The 27474-nt window shown below is 37.3% G+C and overlaps 1 protein-coding gene across 1 annotated transcript in view; it reads left to right on the top strand.

Moving 5' to 3' along the window:
• The window catches only part of mon2 (Mon2 homolog, regulator of endosome-to-Golgi trafficking), a 749535-nt gene that overhangs the window by 469655 nt on the left and 252406 nt on the right, over nt 1-27474 (top strand). Inside the window, exons 20-22 of the mRNA XM_090397718.1 lie at nt 66-241; nt 9235-9397; nt 15589-15873. Of these exons, the coding sequence (XP_090253844.1) occupies nt 66-241; nt 9235-9397; nt 15589-15873 (624 nt within the window). The remainder of the gene's footprint in view (nt 1-65; nt 242-9234; nt 9398-15588; nt 15874-27474) is intronic.

The raw sequence follows: 27474 nt of genomic DNA, 5'->3' as shown, positions 1-27474 counted from the left end.
TGTAATATACTACATTGTATGTAAAATATTTTGGTTTTAGTTAATCGCTTCCATATTACTTACAGAAATTACAAATGATGCTTCTGTCACCTCTTCAAGAACTGTCTTCTATTCCTCACCCTGATATAAGACAAAAGCAGCTTGATTGTGCTCTTCAAATCCTGCACAGTAGTGGAGAAGCAATTTCAGCAGGTTGGCCACAAATTTTGGATGTTATTGGAGCAGTTTCAGAAGCACATGGGTAGATACATCTGAATTCTACATATATTTATCAGAAAATGCATTTCCTGAAGACAATTTGTTTAGTATTGTTTATTGGTGAATGTTATTATTATTATTATTAACGTATTCTTTTTTTTTTCAGAATTACATCCTTTTTTTTAAGTAAAAAATGTCTTCAGTGATACTCATAAATATTAAATAAGTAAAAGAGATTAATCTTGATCTCTTTTACTGTGTTAAAAGACTTGCTTGCTAAAAGAATTGTTAGATTGCTTCATGTTAGAGGTTTAATGAAGTATTAACAGCACTAAGAAATTACTAAAAACTATTTTAATTCTTTTAGTATTTAATCTCAGTTACATCTTTAGTACCAACTAATAATTGTAATACACACACACACACAATGCTAAATGGAGCATGTGGATATAACACTACAATCCTATCTAGATGGGGCACTTTCTATTGGCATTTGTAGGAGAGTTTAGTGTTATATCCATGTTTCATTTAGTATTGTGTGTGTGTGTGTGTGTGTGTGTGTGTGTGTGTGTGTGTGTGTGTGTGTGTGTGTGTGTGTGTGTGTGTTAGGTTGTAAATTGAGATCTCTGATTAATGTTTCCCAAATTTTGGGAAGTTTCTTGCATCCATATTAATTTAAATTCAGTTAATTTCTGAGAGGCTGCAAATTCTTGCTGCCACCGCATCTCAAACAATATGGCATCATTAAAATTGTAACCGATAGAGCCTATAGTCTTGTTCTTCCAGTGGAACCTCCCTTTCAACAGAACCTACAGTTCCTACAGAAGTAAAAATAAATAAATAAATAAAATTTAAAAATTCACCCCCCCCCTTTCCCCCAATCTTGCAGACTATACATTGTGCATAGGATCTGCTGGTAAAAAGCACCATGCTGCATCACAGAAAATTTTTTTAAAAAAGAAAGACTGTTTTGGGGATCTGCATCTGCTCTCAGAAATCATCCGAATTTAAATAAATATGGGAAATTGAGAAACATTTATCGTCAGAGATCCCAATTTATAACCTGGGTCTCTTACAAACACTAATGGAGGGTGCCCCACCTAGATAGGACTTTAGTGTCATACCCATGTGTTTCATTTAGTATTGTGTTGCCTTTGTTTGTGTGTGTGTGTGTTAGTTTGTACTCCCTAAAGATGTCTCAGTGATGGAGACAAATATTGGAAGAAGTAAACTAGTTTTTAATAATTTCTTGGTGCTTCTAATACTCCATTAAACTCCCAGAATGATGCCTTCCAGCACTTAAACCTTAACACACAAATAACAGATTGCGGTTTTCAGTCTAATACAATCAGTTTATTTTGGTGGGTGTAATGCAGATAGATCACTGGACATTTCTTTCTTGATATTTTAATGATCTTAATATTTCTTTGTTATTTGAATGTTACTCAATTAACTGCAGTAATGTCTCAATCATCCATTCATTTTGGTTTGCTGGCCTGGTGCAGTTAAGTTGAATGTATATATTCTTAGGTGTCAGTTTGTTAAATGTGTTATCATTACCCATTCAACAATCAGAAGGATTTGGCTATTTGAGGGACAGAGGAGTAAAAAATTTCTGTAATATATACTGCTTGGAAAGAAGTCAATGGACACCCCATTGCAAGGTGCATCATGCCATGTAACATCACATGTTTGTAGCCAGTATAAATTGAAGGAATAGGATACTCCCAAGTCAGTGCAGTGGCGCACCCAGGGAGGGGGGCCAAGGCCCCCCCAAAAAAAAAAGAAAGAAAAAGTTAAAAAAACACTAGAAAATTTTCAAAAATGCTTATGAATTAGGGGTCACATAAGGTGAGAGAACCCTATAGTAGTGTTTCTCAACCTATGGTCCGTGACGATGGGACAGGGTCCACAGGCTTAAATTAACCAAATAATCTATATATTTTAATTATCCAAACAAAACAAATTAAAATTGAATAAGTAAGTAAAAATTATTAAAATAAAATGAATACTTAAAAAAAAATAGTGGCAGAATGTTCATTCCATGAACATTCTGCCACTATTCTAATTTGTAGCGGCAGAATGACGAGTAATAAAAGAGGGGTGAAGTGAAAAACAATATGGTTTTATTGCTTCCACCTTCCCTTGCTGTTTTGTCAGATTTGAAGTGAACATGTGTTATCCACATGACCACATTTCAACCAATTGCTCGTTGTTTATTGATTTTTATTGTTGAAGGTTTTCCTCCTTCAACCAAGGCTCAGTATATCTTCAGAAGTGCTAAGTAATACTTAGACAAATGATCGATACTTTATGACGTCTCATGCGCATCGGCAAAAAAAGAATTCGAAAAAATACGAAGTCGGCACTTGAAAAAATACGAAAACCTGACAAAGAATTCTACTTCCTTACCACAGCCACCACTCAACACTGTAGTCAACCTCTCGTCGGCAGTTTTAAAGCCTGAAGCACTCACCGCACTTTCACGTGGTCACAATTTCGCCCTAGCTCCAAAAAGAATACCTGCCGAAGAAATCATGATCCAGATAGAACGTGGGATTCGCAACCTGCCTAACCATATCGCCAACAACGTTAGACTGGATGTAGTCGGTGTTCTCACTAAAGCCAAATCTCCAAAAACCAACTTATCCAAAAACGAATATGCAGCCCTACAAGAATTGAAAAACAACAAAAAAAATAGTAATCACCAAGGCAGATAAGGGAAACGCCACTGTGGTGCTCAATCAAAAAGACTACTAAGGTAAGCTAACTGCTTTAGTACTAGACTGTACGACTTACCTCCCCATTGAATATAATCCGACCAGCTCTCAGATTAGAACTCTCCACAGACTCCTTAAGAAGGTCACTTCTTAGCCTGTGGAAGTCACCAACAAACTAAAACCTTATAACTCTAGACCCCCCCCCCGATTATATGGACTCCGAAAAATACATAAACAAAATGTGCCATTGTGTCCCATAGTGGATGGCATTGATTCCCCCACATATAAATTAGCCAAACATTTAGCCAAAACGCTCACACACTACACTGGCAACACACCATCACACATAAAAAAAACTCAGCCCACTTTAAAGCCAGTATAGAAAACCTCACACTCCAACACACTGACATAATGGTCAGTTTTGACGTCTCCTCCCTATTCACTAATGTCCCACTCAAAGAAACCCTAGAGCTCATCCAAGCCAAGTTTCCTCCCAATATCTCAGCCCTATTTCAGTTCACAATGAACTCAGGCTATTTCGTTTGGTAAGGAAAGTTCTACAAACAGATAGAGGGGACAGTCATGGGTTCACCGCTTTCCCCACCCTTGGCCAATTTCTTTATGGAGACATTTGAAGAGAAAGCCTTAAACTCTGCCCCACAAAAACCCACTATTTGGCTTCGTTATGTGGATGATTTGCTATTTGGCCACATGACTCAGACACACTTCATTGCTTCCTAACCCACTTAAACAACCAACACCCCAGAGTCCAGTTCACCTTAGAAAAAGAGGAGAACAACACCCTCCCCTTCCTAGACACTTTAATCACCCGCCAGCTTGATGGATCTTTGGTTTTCTCTGTTCACAGAAAACCCACCCATACTGGCAGATTCATTCACCAGCAATCCCCCCCCCTCACAACAATATGGGGTTATAAAAACACTATATAACAGGGCAAAATTAATCTGCTCAGATGACAAGGCCCTAACTACTGAACTAAACCACATCCTCAACACTTTCTTAGCCAATGGCTATAACCCCAAAAAAATCCAAAAAATACTAAAACCAGTAAACCACAACCCCCCTCCACAATAATGATTATATCAAGTCTATCACCATCCCCTACATCCAGGGCACCTCTGAGAAAATAACCAATATCCTCAAAAAATATGACCTTACTTCCTGTTACAGACCATATAAAATGTTGGCATCCCTTATCCGCTCTACCAAAGACCAACCACTTCCCCTAGACCTACCTGGTGTATACCAGGTCCCTTGCAGCTGCAAATTGTCCTACTTCGGCCAAACAGGCAGAAGAACAAATATCAGGATTTCAGAACACTAAGACTACATCCGGTTTCACCAGTACAGCCGCTCTGGGCTGGCAGACCATGCCTTAGATACCCACCATAAAATTCGTTGGAAGAAAACAAAAATAATTCATCGCAGCAAGTTTAAATACGAAAGATTTAAAGAAGATTCTTTGAATAATATTCAAAGAATCTTCAGCAGCTCTAAAAAACGTTCCTAACCTCAACAAATTTGGGTGCATGAAACTACCCCAAATTTGGGAGACTTAGGTTATGAGAACTTCAGCCCAACTGCCAAGACTACCAAATTAGCCCACAAGAGGGCACCATTAGGACTTTAGGAACAATATTAGTTTCTTGCTTTCTTCCTCATTTGCTTTGTGTTAGTGCCTGCGTGCACATACCATATCTTTATGTTCCTGAAGATGGCAATGTGACGTTGCCGAAATATAGAAGTTATTCATTAAAGTTACCTTTAATTAATATACTTTATATGCGTTGTTAATTCCGTAAACTAATTACCAGTTAGACAAAATGTGTTGTGAGTTAACTCCAGTATTTATATATTTTTCAGAAATCACGTGAAAAGCAAACTGACAGTTGAGTTGAAATGCTAACTCTCTTCAACCGAATTCCAATAATATGTGAAACTGCCATAAAAGCATTCACTATATGTGTGTATATATATATATCTCTTAGTTTTAACACGTTTACGAATTTTAACACTTTCGGTTGAATTTTATTGCTGCTGAGCGAACTCGCACAATTTAATCAATAACATAGTTTTTAGTTAGATACTGTGTTTGCCGGTGCAACATGTGGTTTTTCTTGAGTCGGTATATACAGCATAGTTTCTGTATGAGGGGACATGTGATTTATTAATTAGATTTGTTGAGAAATATATTACAGATTGCTTATACCTTATTCAGTGACATAATAAAAGTACTTGTTTTTCTTGCCTCTGCAATATAGTGGCTATTGGGGGAGGGCGTGTTGTTTACCATGGGAGCAAGTTACTACGCCCTGCTTTGAATGTTTCAGCTTTTTTTCATTTGCGAGGTATATGCGAAACTTTTTAATTTCTTTTTTCGAAAAGTAAAATCAGGGGTGAGAGTTACATGCGAGTAAGTACGGTATTTCAACTATGGATAAGTACATTGGTACCTTCTTTAAATGGAAAAATATCTCGGATGACAGTGATAATACAAAACGAGTTTGTAATGACAGTTTGTGTGTAGTTTCTGATGAGAAAGAGGTCTGTAACGAATCCACAGAAAAACATAATTCCCTTCAGTTGCAATGCGATAATATTAATACACTTAACGATAGGAAAAATTTGCTGACTTGCTGGACACTCGACCAGTGAATCACATTCAAAGGTAAATACAGTTGTTTAATTTGTAGGAACATTTTTCTGTTTTGTGACTTTTCTCCCTTTACGGTAATTATGCCTACATTATTGTGTTATTATTCAACAATTGTTTACAGTTTTAAATGTGTATATAAAGTCAATATCAACAGTAGCCTGATTACGAACTCGACCAGTGAATCACATTCAAAGGTAAATACAATTGTTTAATTTGTAGGAACATTTTTCTGTTTTGTGACTTTTCTCCCTTTATGGTAATTATGCCTACATTATTGTGTTATTATTCAACAATTGTTTACAGTTTTAAATGTGTATATAAAGTCAATATCAACAGTAGCCTAATTACGAACGTGTGATGAAAGGGACGGGGACGTTTAGAGCTTCCCCCGGATAGTATTCAAAAGGTAAATACAATTGGTTATTTTGTATATAGGGCCCTGAAACGTATTAGTTTAGAATTTAACCACTGGGAAAGGGTTTGTGTCCACCTCAAAACTCTGAAACAGAATTTGGAAACATTTTCCGAATAACTTTTTATAAGAAATTTCTGTGATTTCACAATCCGTTTCAGGCTTGCAGTCACGAGAACGACCTTTCGTTATCGAAAAGAGAGCAGCTAATTGAGCTTTCAAGTGACAGTGGGGTTAAAATGCAATTCCGCGATCATGGTTTGGCTCGATTCTGGATCTCGCCTTCAGTGAGAAGTGAATTTCCCGAATTATTTGAAGTTGAAAATCGTCATGCAGTTTTCTACAACCTGTCTTTGCGAGAAACGATTTTCATCGCTCCTTCAAATAAAAACAAAATACAGAATTCGTCTTAGTGTGTGTGTGTGTGTGTGTGTGTGCGTGCGCCGATCTTTGACTGAAGTTGACCAATATTGAGCCAGATATCCAACAACTCTGCAAGGTCGAGAAGCTCATCCATCTCATTAAAAGTAAATAGTAACATAATTATATCATTTTATTTATTTGTTTAATAAAAATTAAAACTTGATGCACAAAATTTAATTTTTTATCTATATATCCCGCCTGGTTGGCCGACTCTCCAGCCAAAAGGCTGGGAGTTTGAATCCCGCCATGTGCATGGATGTTTGTGATTGTCTGTGAAAATACTAGTGGTAGTGGTCGGCGGTAGACAGCATTGGTGTAGATGATGATTGTAGTTGTGGTTGGTGAAGACGGAGAGTTGTAGAGTAGGTGCCCTTCCTCGATATGTCTTTGGACTACCTGCGGTATTATGTAATAATAATATCGACAAGCTTTATATGTTCATTGTGCATCACATAGTTTGAATTTGGCACTTGGAAATACTATATCTGTGACAAATAAGAAATTGCATTGACATAATTGAAAAGGTACACAATTTCTTCAGTACCACTAAAAGACAGGACGTCCTTGTTGTTTATAATATTATAATATTAATATCTTTTAAGATTTATAATATCTTTATTTAGCTTGCAAAAAATATTTGCGTGCACCTTACCATTGTCTAAAATAATGCAAAAATCTGACGGTGACCTCTTAATTGCCCTAAATTTTGTTGATGATGTTGTGGCTCAATTAAATACCGTTCGTGAAACACCAGATTCTTCATTTAAAGATATTCACGATGAAGCATGTATAAAAGCCAATAATTTTAATATTGACATTAAAAAGCCAAGGACTTCATCAAAAACAAACATTAAGTTCAATGTTCCAGCCGATTCTGTAGAAGAGTATTTCAGAAGAACTATTTTCATTCCATTTATTGACTCAACTTCATGAACGTTTCACTCGCCATCGCAACATTTTGAAATATATTTTTTTCTCTTCTACCAAATGGAAAAGAAGCTCCAACAGCAAGTGCAATGGAAGATTTTCATCAACTGTGTGAATTTTATGCCGGTGATTTGCCTTATACAAATGCAGCAATTTTGAATGCCGAATTCAAGTTGTGGTATAAGAAATTTGAAAAACCGTTTGCAATAGCTCCATGCAAAAATGCCGTTGATGCAGTTTCAAAATGTGACAAAATGATATATCCTAACATCTATAACTATTAAAAATATTTACAACGCTTCTGGTAACAACATGCATCAGTGAAAGGTCATTTTCTAACTTACGCCTTTTTAAAACCTATTTAAGATCTACCATGACACAATCACGATTGAACGGACTGGCTTTGCTATATATATACACAGAGAGAGAGAGAGAGATTAAGGTAACCACAACTGAAATAATTCAAGAGCTTTGTAAAAAGAAAAGAAAACTGGATTTTATTCTTTAGGTAAATTTTTATAATCACCTGATGAATTTTATTTAATGAATTTTATTGAATGAATGAAATTTAACGAATTTTAGTTGAACAGATAAAAATATTTTTAATGCAAATTCATTGTATTAAAAATATTTTTATCCATTCAACTCGGGGTCCCCGCTCTCAAGATTAAATCCTGGGTGTGCCACTGAGTCAATGTAACTGTGTCTGGGTGAAATGGCTGTGAGAAGGGAACTGACAAAGTTTGAAAGAGGCATTGTGATAGGATGCTGTGTTTGCAGGCCTATTTGTTTGGCAAATTGTTGACAAATTGGGCCATCCCAGGTCCACAATCAGTAATACCATATGGAGATGTAAGTGCTGGGAGTCAACTGGAATGCTACCTGCAGTGGACAACACATCACACTCACTGGATGTGACCTTAGGTCCTACAAAGGATAATATGTAAAAACCGCCATTTGTTGGCTGACATGTTATAAAATGAGTTCCGGGCATCGATTGGAACACAGATCTTCACAAAAACATTCAGAATTGAGGCTACCAACATGGATTTCTATGGTAGAACTGCATTATGGAAGCCCCACATTTCCTGAACCAACATGAAGAGCCATCTTCAGTGGTGCAAGGAACGTGCACAGTGGGACCTGGAAGCTTGGAAAGCTGTTTTATGGAATGACAAATCATGCTATGCCCCCTCTACAAAGCAGATGAATGGGTGTGGCAGATGCCCAGTGAGCACCTTTTACCAAGGTGTGTAATCCCAACTATGAAATAAATGCAGAGGTGGCGTGTGATGGGTATGATCTTGTTGTTCCATTTGGCCTTGGACCTCTACTTGTGGTGCCATGACCATTGAACTCTGAGAAGTATCTAAATATTCTGGACAATGCAATGCTTTCTACTTTGACGTTTCTACACAAGACAATGCATTGTGTCATTGGACTCCTGCTGGAACTGCATGATTTGTGGACATGAAGCCCTCATCTCAACTATTGAACATCTGTGGGATGAACTGGTGCATTGGATGAGGTCAATGGACATCCACCCCACAACAGTTCAGGATCTCGTTACATGTTTGTAGGAAGAATGGTCCAAATTACTATTGATTGTAATCATATGCTTGTGGAAAGTATGCCCTGTAGGATTGCTGCAGTCATTGCAGCAAAAAGAAATCTTACATCTTATTAAAGTGGGTGCAATGGCTGTTTGTTTCCCATGCTGTGGTGTCTGTTGATTTCTTTCCAAGCAGTGTATTAAGAAGCAAAATTGATTAAAAATATTGTCAATTTCCTTTTCATTAATATAAGAATTCATAATGTTATTCAGCAATATTTTGAAATAGTTAAATTTAAAATATTTTTATTTTTTGTATTTTTAGAGAATCATTGATTCGTTCAGCATTTCAGTGCCTTCAGCTTGTCATTGCTGATTTTTTACCTATTATGCCTTGTTCATGTTTCCAGTTTTGTGTTGATACTGCTGCAAAATTTGGGTCACAGATTCAAGAGTTGAATGTATCACTTGCAGCTGTTGGTTTGCTGGTAAGTTTTATTTTTTTATCACTTATATAAGTCACTAATATGTAAAGTCTGTCACTTATAACTAAAGAATTCTAAAACTTATAATAGAATGTAATGAACAAAAAAAAATGGAAAATTGTTAATGACTGAATGGTTTAGATTTTCTAACTTATAGCCACCATTGGCATCAAATGTAGGATAGATTTGCAATCTTTAGCTGGGTGGGATGTGGTGATAGCTTTACATCTTATCACAACATAAAAAAATAAATGACTAAAATAAATAATGGAAGCAAAAGCAATGAAGAACAAGTGTAACAAAATGTAAGTTTCTTTTTATACTAAGGTAAATGAATTTATCATCATGGAATATAATGCAAATTTAATTTCCAATTTACATTATTATTATTAAGAGAGATATCCAGGGAGTCTGGGACTCATTGAGCGAGGCCACATATTACATGCAACAGCTAATACTTATTCTTGAATTCATTCACACTGCGTGCACTCACAACATCCAATGGCAATCCATTCCCATTACGCAGAACCCTATGAGAGAAAAATCTAGCCTTCGCCCCTTCTTAGCCACATTCATTTTCAGTTTCCAAGGATGCCCTCTTGTCCTTTTCCCACCCTCCATAAATTGAAAAATTCCATTAACTGAAATCCTGTATGACCCTTTCAGAACTTTGTAAGTCTCAGTCATATCACCTCCCCCCCCCCTCTTTCTCCTGTTTGCTAGTGTCTGCAGTCTACATCTGTCTCAATCTGTCTTCATAATCAGTATTCCATAATCCCGATATCACTCTTAACACTCTCATTTGCACTCTCTCCAATATATCAGAATTACAAAGGAAACCAGGAGACTAGACCTGTGCACAATAGTCCACGTGAGGTCTTATCAAGGCTTGTAAAAAGGCAAACAACATCCTTATCTTTACATGTGAATGTTCATTTCAACAATGCAGTTATTTTTTGAGTTGTATTTGCAATCTTTTCTACATGGCCCCTGAACTTCAACTTCCTATCTGATAACACTTCAAGATCTCTAGCCTGATCCTTCAAGCATAATCTAACCAATATAATACAACATTGGATATCTATTCATGAACTGACATCCATTTTCCCATACCCACAATTCCAGCCTTTTCAAATCATTCTGCAAGTACATGCTGCATATCAGCAGCATTCCTGATTACCCTACCTATCTTTGCATCATCAGCAAATAGCTGTATGTTACTTGTCAAATCCTTCCCAGTATCATTAATGTATAGATTGAATAATAGTGAATCAAGCACTGATCTTTGTGGTACACCACTAGTTACCTTAAATCTTGCAGACTCACATCCCCCCATATACCACTTATTGATATGTCAGTCAACCATCCTCTTATCCATGCTAATATTTTATAATCCTAACCCATATTCTCCAATTTATGCAATAGTCTTCCATGCTGTATTCTGTCAAAAGTCTTAGCAACATCCAAAAGTATCATGGTGTATCCATCCCCCTTGTCTTGTTCAGTGGTAACATTGTTATATAATGTGAGCAAGTTGCTAAAACATGACCTTCCCTTAGTAAACCCATGTTGCTCATTGCAAAGTAGAGATTCACTGTCAACCCATTTCTGAATGTGAGCCCTAACCAGTTTTTCCAAAATCTTCACCACTAGTACTGAGATACTAATTAGTGGATAGTTGGATACGTTGGTGTTTGCACCACCCTTATGCAATGGTGGTGGTGCAATTATGTAGTCTGTCAAAGGCTACATAATGGCTACAAAATTATGTAGCCAATTCAGCTGAACACTCTTTTAGCACCCATGCTGATATCCCACCAGTCTCTATTGCCGACTTGTTATTCAGTTTGTGCAACAGCTCTAATACGCATCCTCATATATCTTAGTTTCTTCATCTAGTGAAGAGGTAGCAGTGAGCCCAATGTTCTATACACTAAGATTGATAGCTTTTAGCAAAAGTGGCACTCATTAGCGGAACCACCTCTTCTGCATCTGTCACCCTCACACCATCTGCATTCAGTAGAGTTATTCTGTCATATTCATTCTTTCTTTTACTTGCAACATATTGATAGAATTCTTGTGGATTGTCTTTACGAGAACAGTTTCTTTTCATACTCAGACTTTGCTTTATGTACAACAGTTGTGACTATTCTAGCCTGTTGCTTATACTTTTCATAATATTTTATTAATATTTTATTTATTTGAGAACAGGGCTGGTTGTGGGAGGACTAGGGGACATCCATGGAAACTGGGCAAAAGTGTGGTTAGTAAAGGTGTTAGAGCTGGGTACTTTACTTTTAGAGTAGTGAATGAGTGGAATGCGCTCCCTGAGTCTGTGGTGGATGCTGTGACAGTGAATGAGTTTAAGGCGAGGTATGATAGATACTGTATGAATGTCAAATAGTTGTGATGAATATGATTTGGGGCCTCCCTCGATGAGTCTAATGACTCCCTGGAGTTGCCCGTAATAATAGTAATAGTAGTAATAATAATAGTAATAATGGACATCATCCTTATGCACATGATATCCCTTCCACATCATCCTTTTGTTACGAATCTCTGGCTTAATAAGATTACATGTCTATTTGACTCATATCCTATTTATTCTTCAAATTCTCGGGACACACTCTGATATCACATCATTTAAGTATTGTTTAAGTACTTCCCATGCACTGTCAATATTTTTCCCATCCATCAGCCGATCCCATTCCACCGAACTTGGTATACTCCTCATTTGGTCATAATTTCCTGCTTTGTAGTTTAGCATGTAACCTTTTCTGAATGGAACATTTATAAAGTTAGTCACTTCCCAAGTGAGTACTGCATGATCACTGCCACCAACTGGAGGCAGAATAGTTACATCTTTAACTGAAATACCCTTTGCTATAATCAAATCTAACACTCTTTGACCTTGAGTTCCTTCTGTCACATGCTGCTTGAGGAAGTTGTGAAGTTGTCTTGCAAGAACTTAATAAATGCATTTTCATTCTTCTCATGAGATTCTACTGCTACCGAGTCAATATTTGGATACTTAAAGTCTCCTATTGTGATTACTGTCTATTATGAGAAGGAATAGCCTTTTACTCATCTAAACAAGTAGTCACAGTACCAGATGAAAATTTGGAAATACCATCTGTCCTACCTGAAGAAGTGAAAATGGCTATCCACCATATGAAAAATGACTGATCATCTGGAAGTGACAGTATAAAATCCGATGAATTAAAAGTGGGTGGATAAGTACTCTTTAAAGCTCTAGCAGAAAGATTTACTCGATATATACAATTAAGGCAAGCACCTAAGTAATTACAGATCCATCTGTTCATTACAACACATACATATAAGATATTCGCCAGAGTCATCCTAAACAGAATACAAACCTCCATCGACAAAATAGCTGCAAAGAACAGACCGATTTCAAAAAAGTCTTTTCGACAATAGATCACATTCAAACTATTACTCAACTAACAGAAAGATGCAGAGAACACCAGATTCTACTTTGTCTTCTTTTTATAGATTTTAAAAAAGGCATTTGACACTGTTGAACATAACACAGTATTCCAAGCTTTAATAGAACAAGGAGTAGAAATAGCATATGTCTAGCTCAAAAAATATCTACAAAGAAGGTACAACAAATCTCACTCTTTTCAATCACCTGATTAAAATTAACTTAAGTAGAGGAATACATTAGGCTAATGTCTTATCACCTAATCTCTTCACATCTACTCTGGACAGCATCATTCAAAAAACTGACATGAAAGGTGGAATAAACATTGATGGTGAAATGTTAAATATCCTATATTTGCCGACAATGTGGTATTGATATCTCACTCCCCCCAAACTCTAAGAATCAATGCTGAATGACATAAGCTAAAACTTCCAAAAAATTGGATTGGAAATACATCTGGACAAAACAAGATGGATGAAAAATGTATATTGTAAAGATTATACAATCACTCTAGAATCCCACACCATCGAAAAAGTTGAAGATTACATCTACCTCGGCAGTTCATAAAAATGAATAACGACATATCAAATGAAATAGCAATGAGAAAAAGAGCTGCTTGGATAGCCTTCAGCAAAATAAAATCAACAATTACCAACCAAAACAGATATAGAAATAAGAACCCACCTTTTCAATAGTCACATCCTACCAGCATTAACTTATGGCAGTGAAACATGGAACACAACTTTAAAAGTAGAACAAAGCTTAATGACAACTCGATGTGCAATAGAAAGAAGAATGTGCAATATAAATAAAATAGACCATGTAAGACACACAGAAATCAGGAAGAAGTCTGGGCTCAAAGTATGAGTAATCTCGTTGCTGGCGGCAAGCGTCATACATGTATATTCATAGTTGGCTTGTGAGGCTCATATACCAACTACGAGTATACACACTTTTGCTGCTCACTCTGCACGCCAAGCACTTTCACTTCTTCAAGGTCAGTACGAGATTACTCGTACTGACCTTGAAGAAGTAATAAAAGCAATCTAAAACAGCAAAAGTAGATGGGCAGGACATCTTGCCAGAATGAGAGATAACAGATTGACAGTCAGAGTAACAAATTGGTATCTGAGAGATACCAAAAGGAAACCTGGAAGACTGGCCTTAAGGTGGGAACACCCAATGATGGAAGAAAATGGAGAAGAAAGCCCCAAGACAGGAATAGCTGGACTCTTTACAATCTGCAGTCATGGAGAAATCCTGACTGAAATCACAGGTACGTCAAGGTAATCATGATTTCTTTTTTTGCACTCATCTTTTCTATTTATCATCTTGTATATTATATTTCCAATATTTTAACACGTTCACTGTCAACTACGAGTATACTCATAGTTGGTATATGAGCCTCACAAGCCAACTACGAATATACTCGTGTGACGCTTACCGCCAGCAACGAGATTACTCGTACTGACCTTGAAGAAGTGAAAGTGCTTGGCGTGCGGAGTGAGCAGCAAAAGTGTGCATACACGTAGTTGGTATATGAGCCTCACAAGCCAACTATGAATATACATGTATGACGCTTGCTGCCGGCAACGAGATTACTCGTACTGACCTTGAAGAAGTGAAATTGCTTGTCGTGCGGTAACAAACTATGCCCAAGGAGCATGGCAGTGAATGTGTTAATCGATAATGTAATGGAAATATATTAGTTTAATTAGAAATTGGAAATTTGTTTCGATATTGGAAACAAATGCAATGAAAAATTAATATACAGTAATACAATACAGAATAGTAGAAGAATGTTACTATTTCTTGTTACTACTTGTTACTATTTCTTGACAACTGTTACTATTTCTTGTGTTGTTAATTGGTGTTATTAGAATGAGAATTATGAATATTGCAGATTTCCATACATCATGCTAAGCCTTAATTCCTATTTAAGGTTTCTTAAAGTTTCATATGAATGGATAACCCCACTTGATTTTTTGAAATGATATATCAAGTAATTTTCTTCTAAACAGGGCATTATAGCCATAGATCATTCCAGTGAGTGTTTGTTGATGTGATGGTATACATTAACACTGGATTTTATAAGCTTCATTGCTCTTTTTTTTTAAGCTGCAGTGCAAAATCTCTGCTGATTTTAACTTTGGCCGGTGTTGTCTTAGGTAGTTTTTTTTTTTAAAGATTTTATTATTTTTTAGGGATTTTCATCATCATGTGTCGTCTCCATCCGGGAGGTTGGCTACCATGATATATCCATTGTTGTATTCATGACTGTAGATCCATGTGTGTTCACGGGGATGGTTTGCCTGTTCTGAGGGATGAAAAACCAGAGTTTTCAGGTGAAAAAAACTCTCTACCAACGTATGAGACCAGCTAACTCACCTTTAGTTGAAAGAGAGAGACCAGATAAAGGTTCCTCACATCATGTAGATGGTAATTGAAACCAGTTCTTTTTGACCAAAGGGCTTTGTCTGTACTGAGTGAGCTATGGAGGCTTCTTTTAGGGATTTTAGACTGATTTTTGGATTGGTTTGTAACTTTTAACATTTGGTTCTTTCCCTCCTACTGAGAAAAGCAGGTAAGTAAATCCTTGTATCTAGGTTTTAACCAGATACAAGTAAAAAGAAACTTGGTTTTTATTTTATTTTTATTTATTTTTTACTGCAAAATTTTATATTTACTTATTACTTCAAAAATTAATATGTATGTTTGCATGTATGGTAACATATTTTATTCATTTCAGTGGAATATAGCAGATTATCTCTTTCAAAATCACGAAAAGATCCAGCAAGCATTAGATAAAGATAAATCTCCAAATTCCTTTCCAATTATAAACAATCAGTCCAGTCATAAACATAGCGTACCTGCATTTGATAATTTGTGGATGTGCCTCTTTTGCCGACTAGGAGATTTATGTGTTGATTCTCGGCCTGCCGTACGCAAAAGTGCAGGTCAGACTCTTTTTTCTACACTTGGAGCTCATGGTTCTCTTCTTCAACAAACAACTTGGGAAATAGTTTTGTGGCAGGTAATTTGTAACAAAGAAATTAACTTAAATTAATATTAAATAATAATCTTAAAATATGACATAACCATGATTTGCTACAATTTCATTGCACTCTTTCCATTTTATCATTTGCAAAATATCAAGTAAGTTTTAAGACTTTCTTTAGATCTAAAAATTATAATTTGTAAGTAAACTGTTATTCCTTGTGAAGTAGCTGTTTTGTATTAGTTTTGGTTACATTTATATATAAAATGATAAATTACAGTCTACAACATATCATCCATAACACCCAGTTTACTTAAGAAACATCATTTCTTGGCTGAAGTTAGTCAGCAGCTGAGTAGTGATTACGAGGCTGACATTCTCTAGGGTATGCAGGTGCATAAGGATTACATCATGAAATATGTATGGCTTCTTGGATTTCCAGGAAATCCAGAAAGTCATGATATATTAAGAGAATGGGAATCGGTGATCATCCCTTTTAGAATTGAGATAATTAATTACATACACTAGGAGTCATTTATTTAAAAAAATTAAAAAAAAAAGGAAACTTAAACTTATGTGAAATAAATTTATTAGCTGTATTTTTTTTAAAGATTGTAATACTAGAAATTTATTCACCATTAGTGAATAAACTTAATTATTTAAATTTAAAATTAATTATCATCATCATCAATTTGCTGATGCATCCTGATATATACATATCCTGTACCCTAAGGGATATGTATGCAGGATATGTTAGTATTACATGAAAAAGTTACACCATTACTAATTTCCAATAACAATTTTCCTGTAAGTTAATCTGTTATTAGTCAAGACATTATCAGATCTTATATTTCTGTCTTCTAAGGCATTTTTTTACTTATCAATCCACTTACATCTTCCTCTTCCTCGTGGACATTTTCCTACTAAAGTGTTAAAGAATACTACTTGTTTTGCTAATCTTTCCTCTCCCATTCTGTTTAAGTTACTATACCATCTAAGATTAGCTCTGCTAACACATTCTTGAATGCTAACAGTATTTTAATATGACTGCCATCAATGCCATCTGCTCACTCCACTAATCTTTCTCAGAGCTCTAAAATCTGTGGTCTCCAATCTTTGATCAAGTGTTTTATTTCTAACCCAGCTCTCAGATACATAAGTTAAAATTAGTTTGAACACTGTCTTGTATATAGCTAATTTAGTGTTTTAACTAATTTCTCTCTTATTCCATATAAATTTATTCAGCTGACTTCTTGCCATACCAGCTTTACTAATTCTGTTGTTTATTCCCATATTTAATTTGCAATTTTCACTAAAAATTGTGAATTGTGCCTAAATAGCAGAAATAATTTACTTATTCTATAGATTCGCATTCAATCTGGATACAGTGATGTTTTTAATGTTTATATTTTCATGCCTGTTTTCATTGTCTTTGTCTTTTCAATACTGATTTTCATACCAAATTTATTGTATAACAGTTATTCAGTTTAGTCTGGGAATCTTGCAGACTTCTACTGGCTTTATTCAGCTGCATCATCATCTGCATAAAGCTAGGATTAACATCACCTATTTTGATACCAGATGTAATACCACTTTCCTTCATAATGTGATCCATATAGATAATGAATAACAGTGGAAATCCCTTATCACACCTCTGATTTAACATCAAACCATCTTCCTTCAATTCTAACAGCTGACTTACAACATAAACATAGACAAAGTATATAATGTCCAATTTATATCTTATAACTGTAGCGTTTAGAAGAGATTTAAATCGTATTATGAGTTTGGATGTAGATATTGTTTTGCATTATGGGAAGGGTCACCATCCAGACTGATTTCAACATTGATTGAGGTTTCGTGAGTAGGAGCCAGACCCAGGAAGATATAAAGAGTGAATTAATGCAGAAGCCATATATTATATTTACATATACATGCAATAAAAAGGTATATCACCTTATTATTAAAATACTCTGTATCAGAGCGTTGTAAAAAGTTTTTTTCACTTACTTACAAAATAAATTATACTTTGACAAAAAATTATATTCATGTTTAATCCTTTATCCAAGTGTAACAAATGATGTTTTTGTGTGAAGTATCTTCACAACCAGACTAAAAATAGTCTGGGTAGCGATCTTTTCCATAATGCTATGGAAAGGATCGCTATGGAAAGCATGCACGCTAAAAACCTCCCAACCAAACATTCCATAGGTACAATGCTATTCTAAATGAAATTCACTATAACAAACTATATGCTATAACAACTGTTTTAGCATTCTCTACAAATTTCCTTTAGCAAGAGCTATGCAGAATGGGGGGTGAGCATAGCTTGCCCAATGAAAGCAATGTGTTAGTACTACAAAAAAATGCAAAATGATCCAGTAGCATACTGCATGCCTTTTCTGTTTTTTGCCAGGAATTATGCCAGAAATTAAGGAAAGATCTTTAATAGTATGAATACTAACGTAACAACCCTTGTGCTCCTGATTGTGTTGAAAGTTTATTTTTCACTTGGTTAGAGTATAATAAATTTAGTTTAATCCTTTATCCAAGTGTGAGCAAACAAAGTTTGTGCCTGAAAATATCTTCAGGACTGGGGTAAGGTAGTACAACACCAGGCAACTCGTAGCAAAGGTGGACCAAGCTAACATCACTCCTATCTCAGTAAATCCCATAACGCAAAGCACATCTCCTTGCGGATATGTATAATGTTATGCATTAAGGGAAGGGCCACTGCCCAGACTAGTTTCGACTTTTATTGAGGTCTCATCAGTGGGAGCCAGGCCCAGAAGTGGAGATACCAGGCAGAAGCAATGGCGAGGTAATCTTTACCTACAGGAGTTGCCAAAAGGTGTGCTACCTTTTTATTAAATTACTCTGGATTTAGAGAAAGACGTTGAAAGTTTATTTTTCACTTGGTTAGACTATAATAAATTTAGTTTAACCCTTTATCCAAGTGTGAGCATACAAAGTTTGCCCTGAAAATATCTTCAGGACTGGGGTAAGATAGTACAGTACCAGGCAACTCGTAGCAAAGGTGGACCAAGCTAACATCACTCCTATCTCAGTAAATCCCATAATGCAAAACACATCTCCTTGTGGATATGCACGAGTTGCCCGGTGTTGTACTACCTTACCCCAGTCCTGAAGATATTTTCAGGTGCAAACTTTGTTTGCTCACACTTGGATAAAGGATTAAACTAGATTTATTATAGTCTAACCAAGTGAAAAATAAACTTTCAACGTCTTTCTGTAAATTTAGAGTAATTTAATAAAAAGGTGGCACACCTTTCGGCAACTCCTATAGGTAAAAATGACCTCCGCATTGCTTCTGTCTGGTATCTCCATTTCTGTGCCTGGCTCCCACTGAAGAGACCTCAATAAAGGTTGAAACTAGTCTGGGTAGTGGCCCTTCCCTTAATGTATAACATTATACATATTCGCAAGGAGATGCGTTTTGCATTATGAGATTTACTGAGATAGGAGTAACTGGTAATTAATTTACGGAATTAACAACGCATATGAAGTATTTTAATTAAAGATAACTTTAATGAATCACTTCTATATTTCGGCAATGTCACATTGCCATCTTCAGGAACATCAAGATATGGTATGTGAACTAAGGAACTAACAAAGCAAATGAGGAAGAAAGTAAGAAACTACTTTTGTTCCTAAAGTCCTAATGGTGCCCTCTTGCGGGCTAATTTAGTAGTCTTGGCAGTTGGGCTGAAGTTCTCATAATGAAAGGCTCCCAAATTTGGGGCAGTTTCATGCACCCAAATTTGTTGAGGTTAGGAACGTTTTTTAGAGCTGCTGAAGATTCTTTGAATAATCTTTCGTATTTAAACTTGCTGCGATGGATTATTTTTGTTTTCTTCCAACGAATTTTATGATGGGTATCTAAGGCATGGTCTGCCAACCCAGAGCGGCTGTACTGGTGAAAACGGATGTAGTCTTGGTGTTCTGAAATCCTGATATTGGTTGTTCTGCCTGTTTGGCCAAAGTAGGACAATTTGCAGCTGCAAGGGACCTGGTATACACCAGGTAGGTCTAGGGGAAGTGGTTGGTCTTTGGTAGAGCGGATAAAGGATGCCAACTTTTTATATGGTCTTATTCTTTGGTCTATACTTCATGACTTCTCATGCACATCGGCAAGAAAGGAATTCGAAAAAATACGTAGTCGGCACGTGAAAAAATACGAAAACCTGACAAAGACTTCTACTTCTGTACCCCAGCCACCACTTAACACAGTAGTCAACCTCTTGTCGGCAGTTTTAAAGCCTGAAGCACTCACACGCACTTTCACGTGGTCACAATTTTTTTCTGTTTTTTGCCAGGAATTATGCCAGAAATTAAGGAAAGATCTTTAATAGTATGAATACTAACGTAACAACCCTTGTGCTCCTGATTGTGTTGAAAGTTTATTTTTCACTTGGTTAGAGTATAATAAATTTAGTTTAATCCTTTATCCAAGTGTGAGCAAACAAAGTTTGTGCCTGAAAATATCTTCAGGACTGGGGTAAGGTAGTACAACACCAGGCAACTCGTAGCAAAGGTGGACCAAGCTAACATCACTCCTATCTCAGTAAATCCCATAACGCAAAGCACATCTCCTTGCGGATATGTATAATGTTATGCATTAAGGGAAGGGCCACTGCCCAGACTAGTTTCGACTTTTATTGAGGTCTCATCAGTGGGAGCCAGGCCCAGAAGTGGAGATACCAGGCAGAAGCAATGGCGAGGTAATCTTTACCTACAGGAGTTGCCAAAAGGTGTGCTACCTTTTTATTAAATTACTCTGGATTTAGAGAAAGACGTTGAAAGTTTATTTTTCACTTGGTTAGACTATAATAAATTTAGTTTAACCCTTTATCCAAGTGTGAGCATACAAAGTTTGCCCTGAAAATATCTTCAGGACTGGGGTAAGATAGTACAGTACCAGGCAACTCGTAGCAAAGGTGGACCAAGCTAACATCACTCCTATCTCAGTAAATCCCATAATGCAAAACACATCTCCTTGTGGATATGCACGAGTTGCCCGGTGTTGTACTACCTTACCCCAGTCCTGAAGATATTTTCAGGTGCAAACTTTGTTTGCTCACACTTGGATAAAGGATTAAACTAGATTTATTATAGTCTAACCAAGTGAAAAATAAACTTTCAACGTCTTTCTGTAAATTTAGAGTAATTTAATAAAAAGGTGGCACACCTTTCGGCAACTCCTATAGGTAAAAATGACCTCCGCATTGCTTCTGTCTGGTATCTCCATTTCTGTGCCTGGCTCCCACTGAAGAGACCTCAATAAAGGTTGAAACTAGTCTGGGTAGTGGCCCTTCCCTTAATGTATAACATTATACATATTCGCAAGGAGATGCGTTTTGCATTATGAGATTTACTGAGATAGGAGTAACTGGTAATTAATTTACGGAATTAACAACGCATATGAAGTATTTTAATTAAAGATAACTTTAATGAATCACTTCTATATTTCGGCAATGTCACATTGCCATCTTCAGGAACATCAAGATATGGTATGTGAACTAAGGAACTAACAAAGCAAATGAGGAAGAAAGTAAGAAACTACTTTTGTTCCTAAAGTCCTAATGGTGCCCTCTTGCGGGCTAATTTAGTAGTCTTGGCAGTTGGGCTGAAGTTCTCATAATGAAAGGCTCCCAAATTTGGGGCAGTTTCATGCACCCAAATTTGTTGAGGTTAGGAACGTTTTTTAGAGCTGCTGAAGATTCTTTGAATAATCTTTCGTATTTAAACTTGCTGCGATGGATTATTTTTGTTTTCTTCCAACGAATTTTATGATGGGTATCTAAGGCATGGTCTGCCAACCCAGAGCGGCTGTACTGGTGAAAACGGATGTAGTCTTGGTGTTCTGAAATCCTGATATTGGTTGTTCTGCCTGTTTGGCCAAAGTAGGACAATTTGCAGCTGCAAGGGACCTGGTATACACCAGGTAGGTCTAGGGGAAGTGGTTGGTCTTTGGTAGAGCGGATAAAGGATGCCAACTTTTTATATGGTCTTATTCTTTGGTCTATACTTCATGACTTCTCATGCACATCGGCAAGAAAGGAATTCGAAAAAATACGTAGTCGGCACGTGAAAAAATACGAAAACCTGACAAAGACTTCTACTTCTGTACCCCAGCCACCACTTAACACAGTAGTCAACCTCTTGTCGGCAGTTTTAAAGCCTGAAGCACTCACCGCACTTTCACGTGGTCACAATTTCGCCCTAGCTCCAAAAAGGATACCTGCTGAAGAAATCATGATCCAAATAGAGCGTGGAATTCGCAACCTGCCTAACCACATCGCCAACAACGTGAGACTGGATGTAGTCGGTGTTCTCACTAAAGCCAAACCTCCGAAATCCAACTTATCCAAAAACGAATATACAGCCCTACAAGAATTAAAAAACAACAAAAAAATAGTAATCACCAAAGCTGATAAGGGAAGCGCCACTGTGGTACTCAATCAAAAAGACTACAAAGGTAAGCTAAATTCTTTAATACGAGACCGTACTACTTACCTCCCCATTGAATATAATCCGACCAACTCTCAGATTAGAACTATCCACAGACTCCTTAAGAAGGTCACTTCTTGGCCTGTGGAAGTCACCAACAAACTTAAACCCTATAACTCTAGACCCCCCCCCGATTATATGGACTCCCAAAAATACATAAACAAAATGTGCCATTGCGTCCCATAGTGGATGGCATTGATTCCCCCACATATAAATTAGCCAAACATTTAGCCAAAACGCTCACACACTACACTGGCAACACACCATCACACATAAAAAACTCAGCCCACTTTAAAGCCAGTATAGAAAACCTCACACTCCAACACACTGACATAATGGTCAGTTTTGACGTCTCCTCCCTATTCACTAATGTCCCACTCAAAGAAACCCTTGAGCTCATCCAAGCCAAGTTTCCTCCCGATATCTCAGCCCTATTTCAGTTCACAATGAACTCAGGCTATTTCGTTTGGTAAGGAAAGTTCTACAAACAGATAGAGGGGACAGCCATGGGTTCACCACTTTCCCCACCCTTGGCCAATTTCTTTATGGAGACATTTGAAGAGAAAGCCTTAAACTCCGCCCCACAAAAACCCACTATTTGGCTTCGTTATGTGGATGATGTGTTTGCTATTTGGCCACATGGCTCAGACACACTCCACTCCTTCCTAACACACTTAAACAACCAACATCCCAGAATCCAGTTCACCTTAGAAAAAGAGGAAAACAACACCCTCCCCTTCCTAGACACTTTAATCACCCGCCAGCTTGATGGATCTTTGGTTTTCTCTGTTTACAGAAAACCCACCCACACTGGCAGATACATTCACCAGCAATCCCACCACCCCCCCTCACAACAATATGGGGTGATAAAAACACTATATAACAGGGCAAAATTAATCTGCTCAGATGACAAGGCCCTGACTATGGAACTAAACCACATCCTCAACACTTTCTTAGCCAATGGCTATAACCCCAAAAAAATCCAAAAAATACTAAAACCTATAAACCACAACCCCCCTCCCCCCCCTCCACAATAAAGACTACACCAAGTCTATCACTATCCCCTACATCCAGGGCACCTCTGAAAAAATAACTAATATCCTCAAAAAATATGACCTTACTTCCTGTTACAGACCATATAAAAAGTTGGCATCCCTTATCCGCTCTACCAAAGACCAACCACTTCCCCTAGACCTACCTGGTGTATACCAGGTCCCTTGCAGCTGCAAATTGTCCTACTTTGGCCAAACAGGCAGAACAACCAATATCAGGATTTCAGAACACCAAGACTACATCCGTTTTCACCAGTACAGCCGCTCTGGGTTGGCAGACCATGCCTTAGATACCCATCATAAAATTCGTTGGAAGAAAACAAAAATAATCCATCGCAGCAAGTTTAAATACGAAAGATTATTCAAAGAATCTTCAGCAGCTCTAAAAAACGTTCCTAACCTCAACAAATTTGGGTGCATGAAACTGCCCCAAATTTGGGAGACTTTCATTATGAGAACTTCAGCCCAACTGCCAAGACTACCAAATTAGCCCGCAAGAGGGCACCATTAGGACTTTAGAAACAAAAGTAGTTTCTTACTTTCTTCCTCATTTGCTTTGTTAGTTCCTTAGTGCGCATACCATATCTTGATGTTCCTGAAGATGGCAATGTGATATTGCCGAAATATAGAAGTGATTCATTAAAGTTATCTTTAATTAAAATACTTCATATGCGTTGTTAATTCCGTAAATTAATTACCAGTTATGTCTAACCAACGTATAAGTCTTACTACTAGAATGAGATAGGAGTGATGTTAGTTTGGTCCACCTTTGCTACGAGTTGCCCGGTGTTGTACCTTACCCCAGTCCTGAAGATATTTCCAGGTGCAAACTTTGTTTGCTCACACTTGGATAAAGGATTAAACTAAATTTATTATAGCTCCTGATTGTATTCCCCCCCCCCCTCAAAAAAGAATAAAGTGCTCAAAACTTGTACTCCAGAATTACTAGAAAATCTTGCAAAGTCATCTGATATTTTTTTGAGAGAACATGCCTCTTCTCTGCCCATTGCAAAGAAGGGAGATAAAATAGCCATTATACTATCATTCTTGTTATCTTCACTTCAAAATAATGGAGACAATTATCGCTAACTTTTCATCCCTAAATCCCACCAGTTAAATGATCAATAAAAATTGTGCCACTCTCATTCCATAGTATATCTCAGCCAACATTCCTTGCCTTTGAATGCAAACTGTAGTAAGGTTTGGTGAAAAGTGTGGTCAGTACAGACATTTCCAGGAACTATTATATGGCTTACTTAACAAGCTTCTATCTAATGGTCTGCTTTCCACATTTTGCATTTGGGTTGTCAGTTTCCACTCTTTACATTTTGCCAAAGGTACCTCAGAACTTACTTCTTCCCTATGCTCTTCTTCCTATAAATAAATGACCTTCTGTCACAAACCTCAGTTAATTTCTGTGGTTTTGCCACCCCTTTCTGCCATTTATTTGACGGCCCTTCTGAAGTTGAAACCTTTTAAGCTTCAAGATTTCCCATTATCTCCATGCCATCAGTGGATGGGTTGAGGACAACTTAGTAAACTTGAATGGTACCAAAACAGTCCTGGCTTCTGTCTTGTAAGAAACATCTCACTTCACTGAGAGCTTTTCATATGAGAACCTTTTTAAAAATCCTCTCTAAAATGTTTTAAGAAGTAAGCACTCCACTTATATGTTTCTCTCTTTGACTCATCCTGACCACTTTCTCACAGACATTTGTTTTTTTTGTTACTTTTAATTTAGGTATTTTCATGAGTAGTATCCCGCTGAACTGTTCCCTCATTCATCCACTTTCCTCTCAGCCTGTAAAAATGTGGACATTTATGAGTTAACATACAGACATAGTTCATCTTAAGCTTACTGAACGAACTTCTTTTTCTCTTTTATTCTGTTTTTCCATCAAGGATTACAACTACCAGTTCTTCTAGAAACACATCATAGAGAATGTAGTTAAAGAGATAAAAGGAGGGCTCCTTTCTCTTTGATTACTTGCTTACACCTGATAATTCTGCTAGGTTATAAATATTATTACTATTATTACTATTACTATTATTACGGGCAATTCCAGGGAGTCATTAGACTCATCGAGGGAGGCCCCAAATCATATTCATCACAACTATTTGACATTCATACAGTACCTATCATACCTCGCCTTAAACTCATTCACTGTCACAGCATCCACCACAGACTCAGGGAGCGCATTCCACTCATTCACTACTCTAAAAGTAAAGAACCCAGCTCTAACACCTTTACTAACCACACTTTTGCCCAGTTTCCATGGATGTCCCCTAGTCCTCCCACAACCAGCCCTGTTCTCAAAAATATCTTCTGAATTAATTTTATAGAAACCCTTCAGTAATTTGAATGTCTCAATCATATCTCCCCTCCTCTGCCTATCAACCAATTTTTGCAACCCACAAATCCTCAACCTGTTCTCATACGGTTCATTCCACAGACCTGCTATCATCTTGGTCACTCGCCTCTGGATCCTCTCCACCTCCTCCCCATCAAGAAGAAACCTAGGTGACCAAATCTGAGCACAGTAGTCTAGATGGGGTCTTATCAAGGCTCGATACAGAGTAACAATAACCTGCTTGTTTCTGCTTGTCAACGAATTCTTCAGCAACCAAGTGATTTGATGAGCTGATTTGGCCACTTTTGCAATGTGTCCCCTAAATTTCAATTCCTTATCTACCAACACTCCTAAATCTCGTGCCTCATCAATTTCCTGGAGGACGGTTCCACCAATGCAGTAAACTGCCGCCAATCTTTTCACCCCAAAATGCATAACCTTACATTTTGCCACATTAAACTGACATCCATTCTCCTTAGCCCAGACCTCCAATCTATCCAAATCATCCTGCAAAAATTTGACGTCATCTGCATTCACTATTGCCCTACCCAACTTCGCATCATCCGCAAACAAATGAACTGTTCCTCTCAGATTCTTTCCTATATCATTTATGAACAAATTAAACAGCAGTGGTCCAAGAACAGATCCTTGTGGCACACCACTAGTCACAGGCCGTCTTGTGGACTCTACTCCTGAGTAAACCACTCTCTGATATCTCTCTGTCAACCACCCTCCTATCCATCTCACCAACCCTATGTCCATCCCCATATGCCCCAATTTACTGATTAGAATTCCATGTGGTATCCTGTCAAAGGCCTTGGCAAGGTCCAGTAGAATCACCGTAAACCCAATACCCTTATCCAGTTCAGCCGTCACTGTGTTATAATATGTGAGCAAGTTACTGAGGCATGACCTACCCTTCACAAAACCATGCTGTCCCCGATACAGTATCCCATTTTCTTCTATCCAATCTTGTATTTTCCTCTTGACTATTTTCTCTAAGACCTTGATAATGATTCCTGTTATGCTGATTGGCCGGTAATTTTCAACAGCAGCCTTGGAACCACCTTTGTGCAGTGGAACTATTTTCCCCTCTTTCCACCCCCTTGGGACTGACCCAGTCCTCAGGCTCAAATTAAACAAAATGGTCAAGGGCACTGACAATTCTTTGGCCGCTTCACGTACGACAATAGCTGGTATACCATCCAATCCCACAGATGTATTGACATTGAGGTTCTGTAATAGACTAGTTACCTCTACTTCATTCATCACAATTCCAGTATAAGCTGTTGGTTCTTCCATTCCTGCAAAGTCACCACCTGGGTGATATACTCTTGCAAAGTGCTCGCTCAGTAATTCCACAATATCAACTGATTCAGTTACCTCCCTACCCTCAGCATTTTTTAAGATCATTCTACCATGAGCATTTTTCCTTTTACTTGCAACATATTGAAAAAACTGTTTGGAATTCTCTTTAGCCTGCGTGGCCAATTTCCTTTCGTAATCTGCTTTTGCTTTTCTTACCACCCTTGTTACCATCCTGGCCTGAGCTTTATACTGTTCCTGCGCCTGATGGTCACCCTTCTCCTTAAAATTCCTCCACAATTGTTTCTTTTTTTGCAGCTCAAGCTTAATAGTGTTATTCATCCATTTAACCCCTAATTGATTTATTATTCGGACTCTTGGTATACAGTCAACCATTG

Source organism: Typopeltis vanoorti, chromosome 1 (assembly GCF_054136105.1).
Source record: "Typopeltis vanoorti isolate ZY-2024b chromosome 1, IOZ_Tvanoo_1.0, whole genome shotgun sequence".
NCBI classification, from domain to species: Eukaryota; Metazoa; Arthropoda; class Arachnida; order Uropygi; family Thelyphonidae; genus Typopeltis; species Typopeltis vanoorti.
The sequence above is the reverse complement of the archived record's forward strand: the minus strand, read 5'-3'. Positions and strand labels throughout refer to the sequence as shown.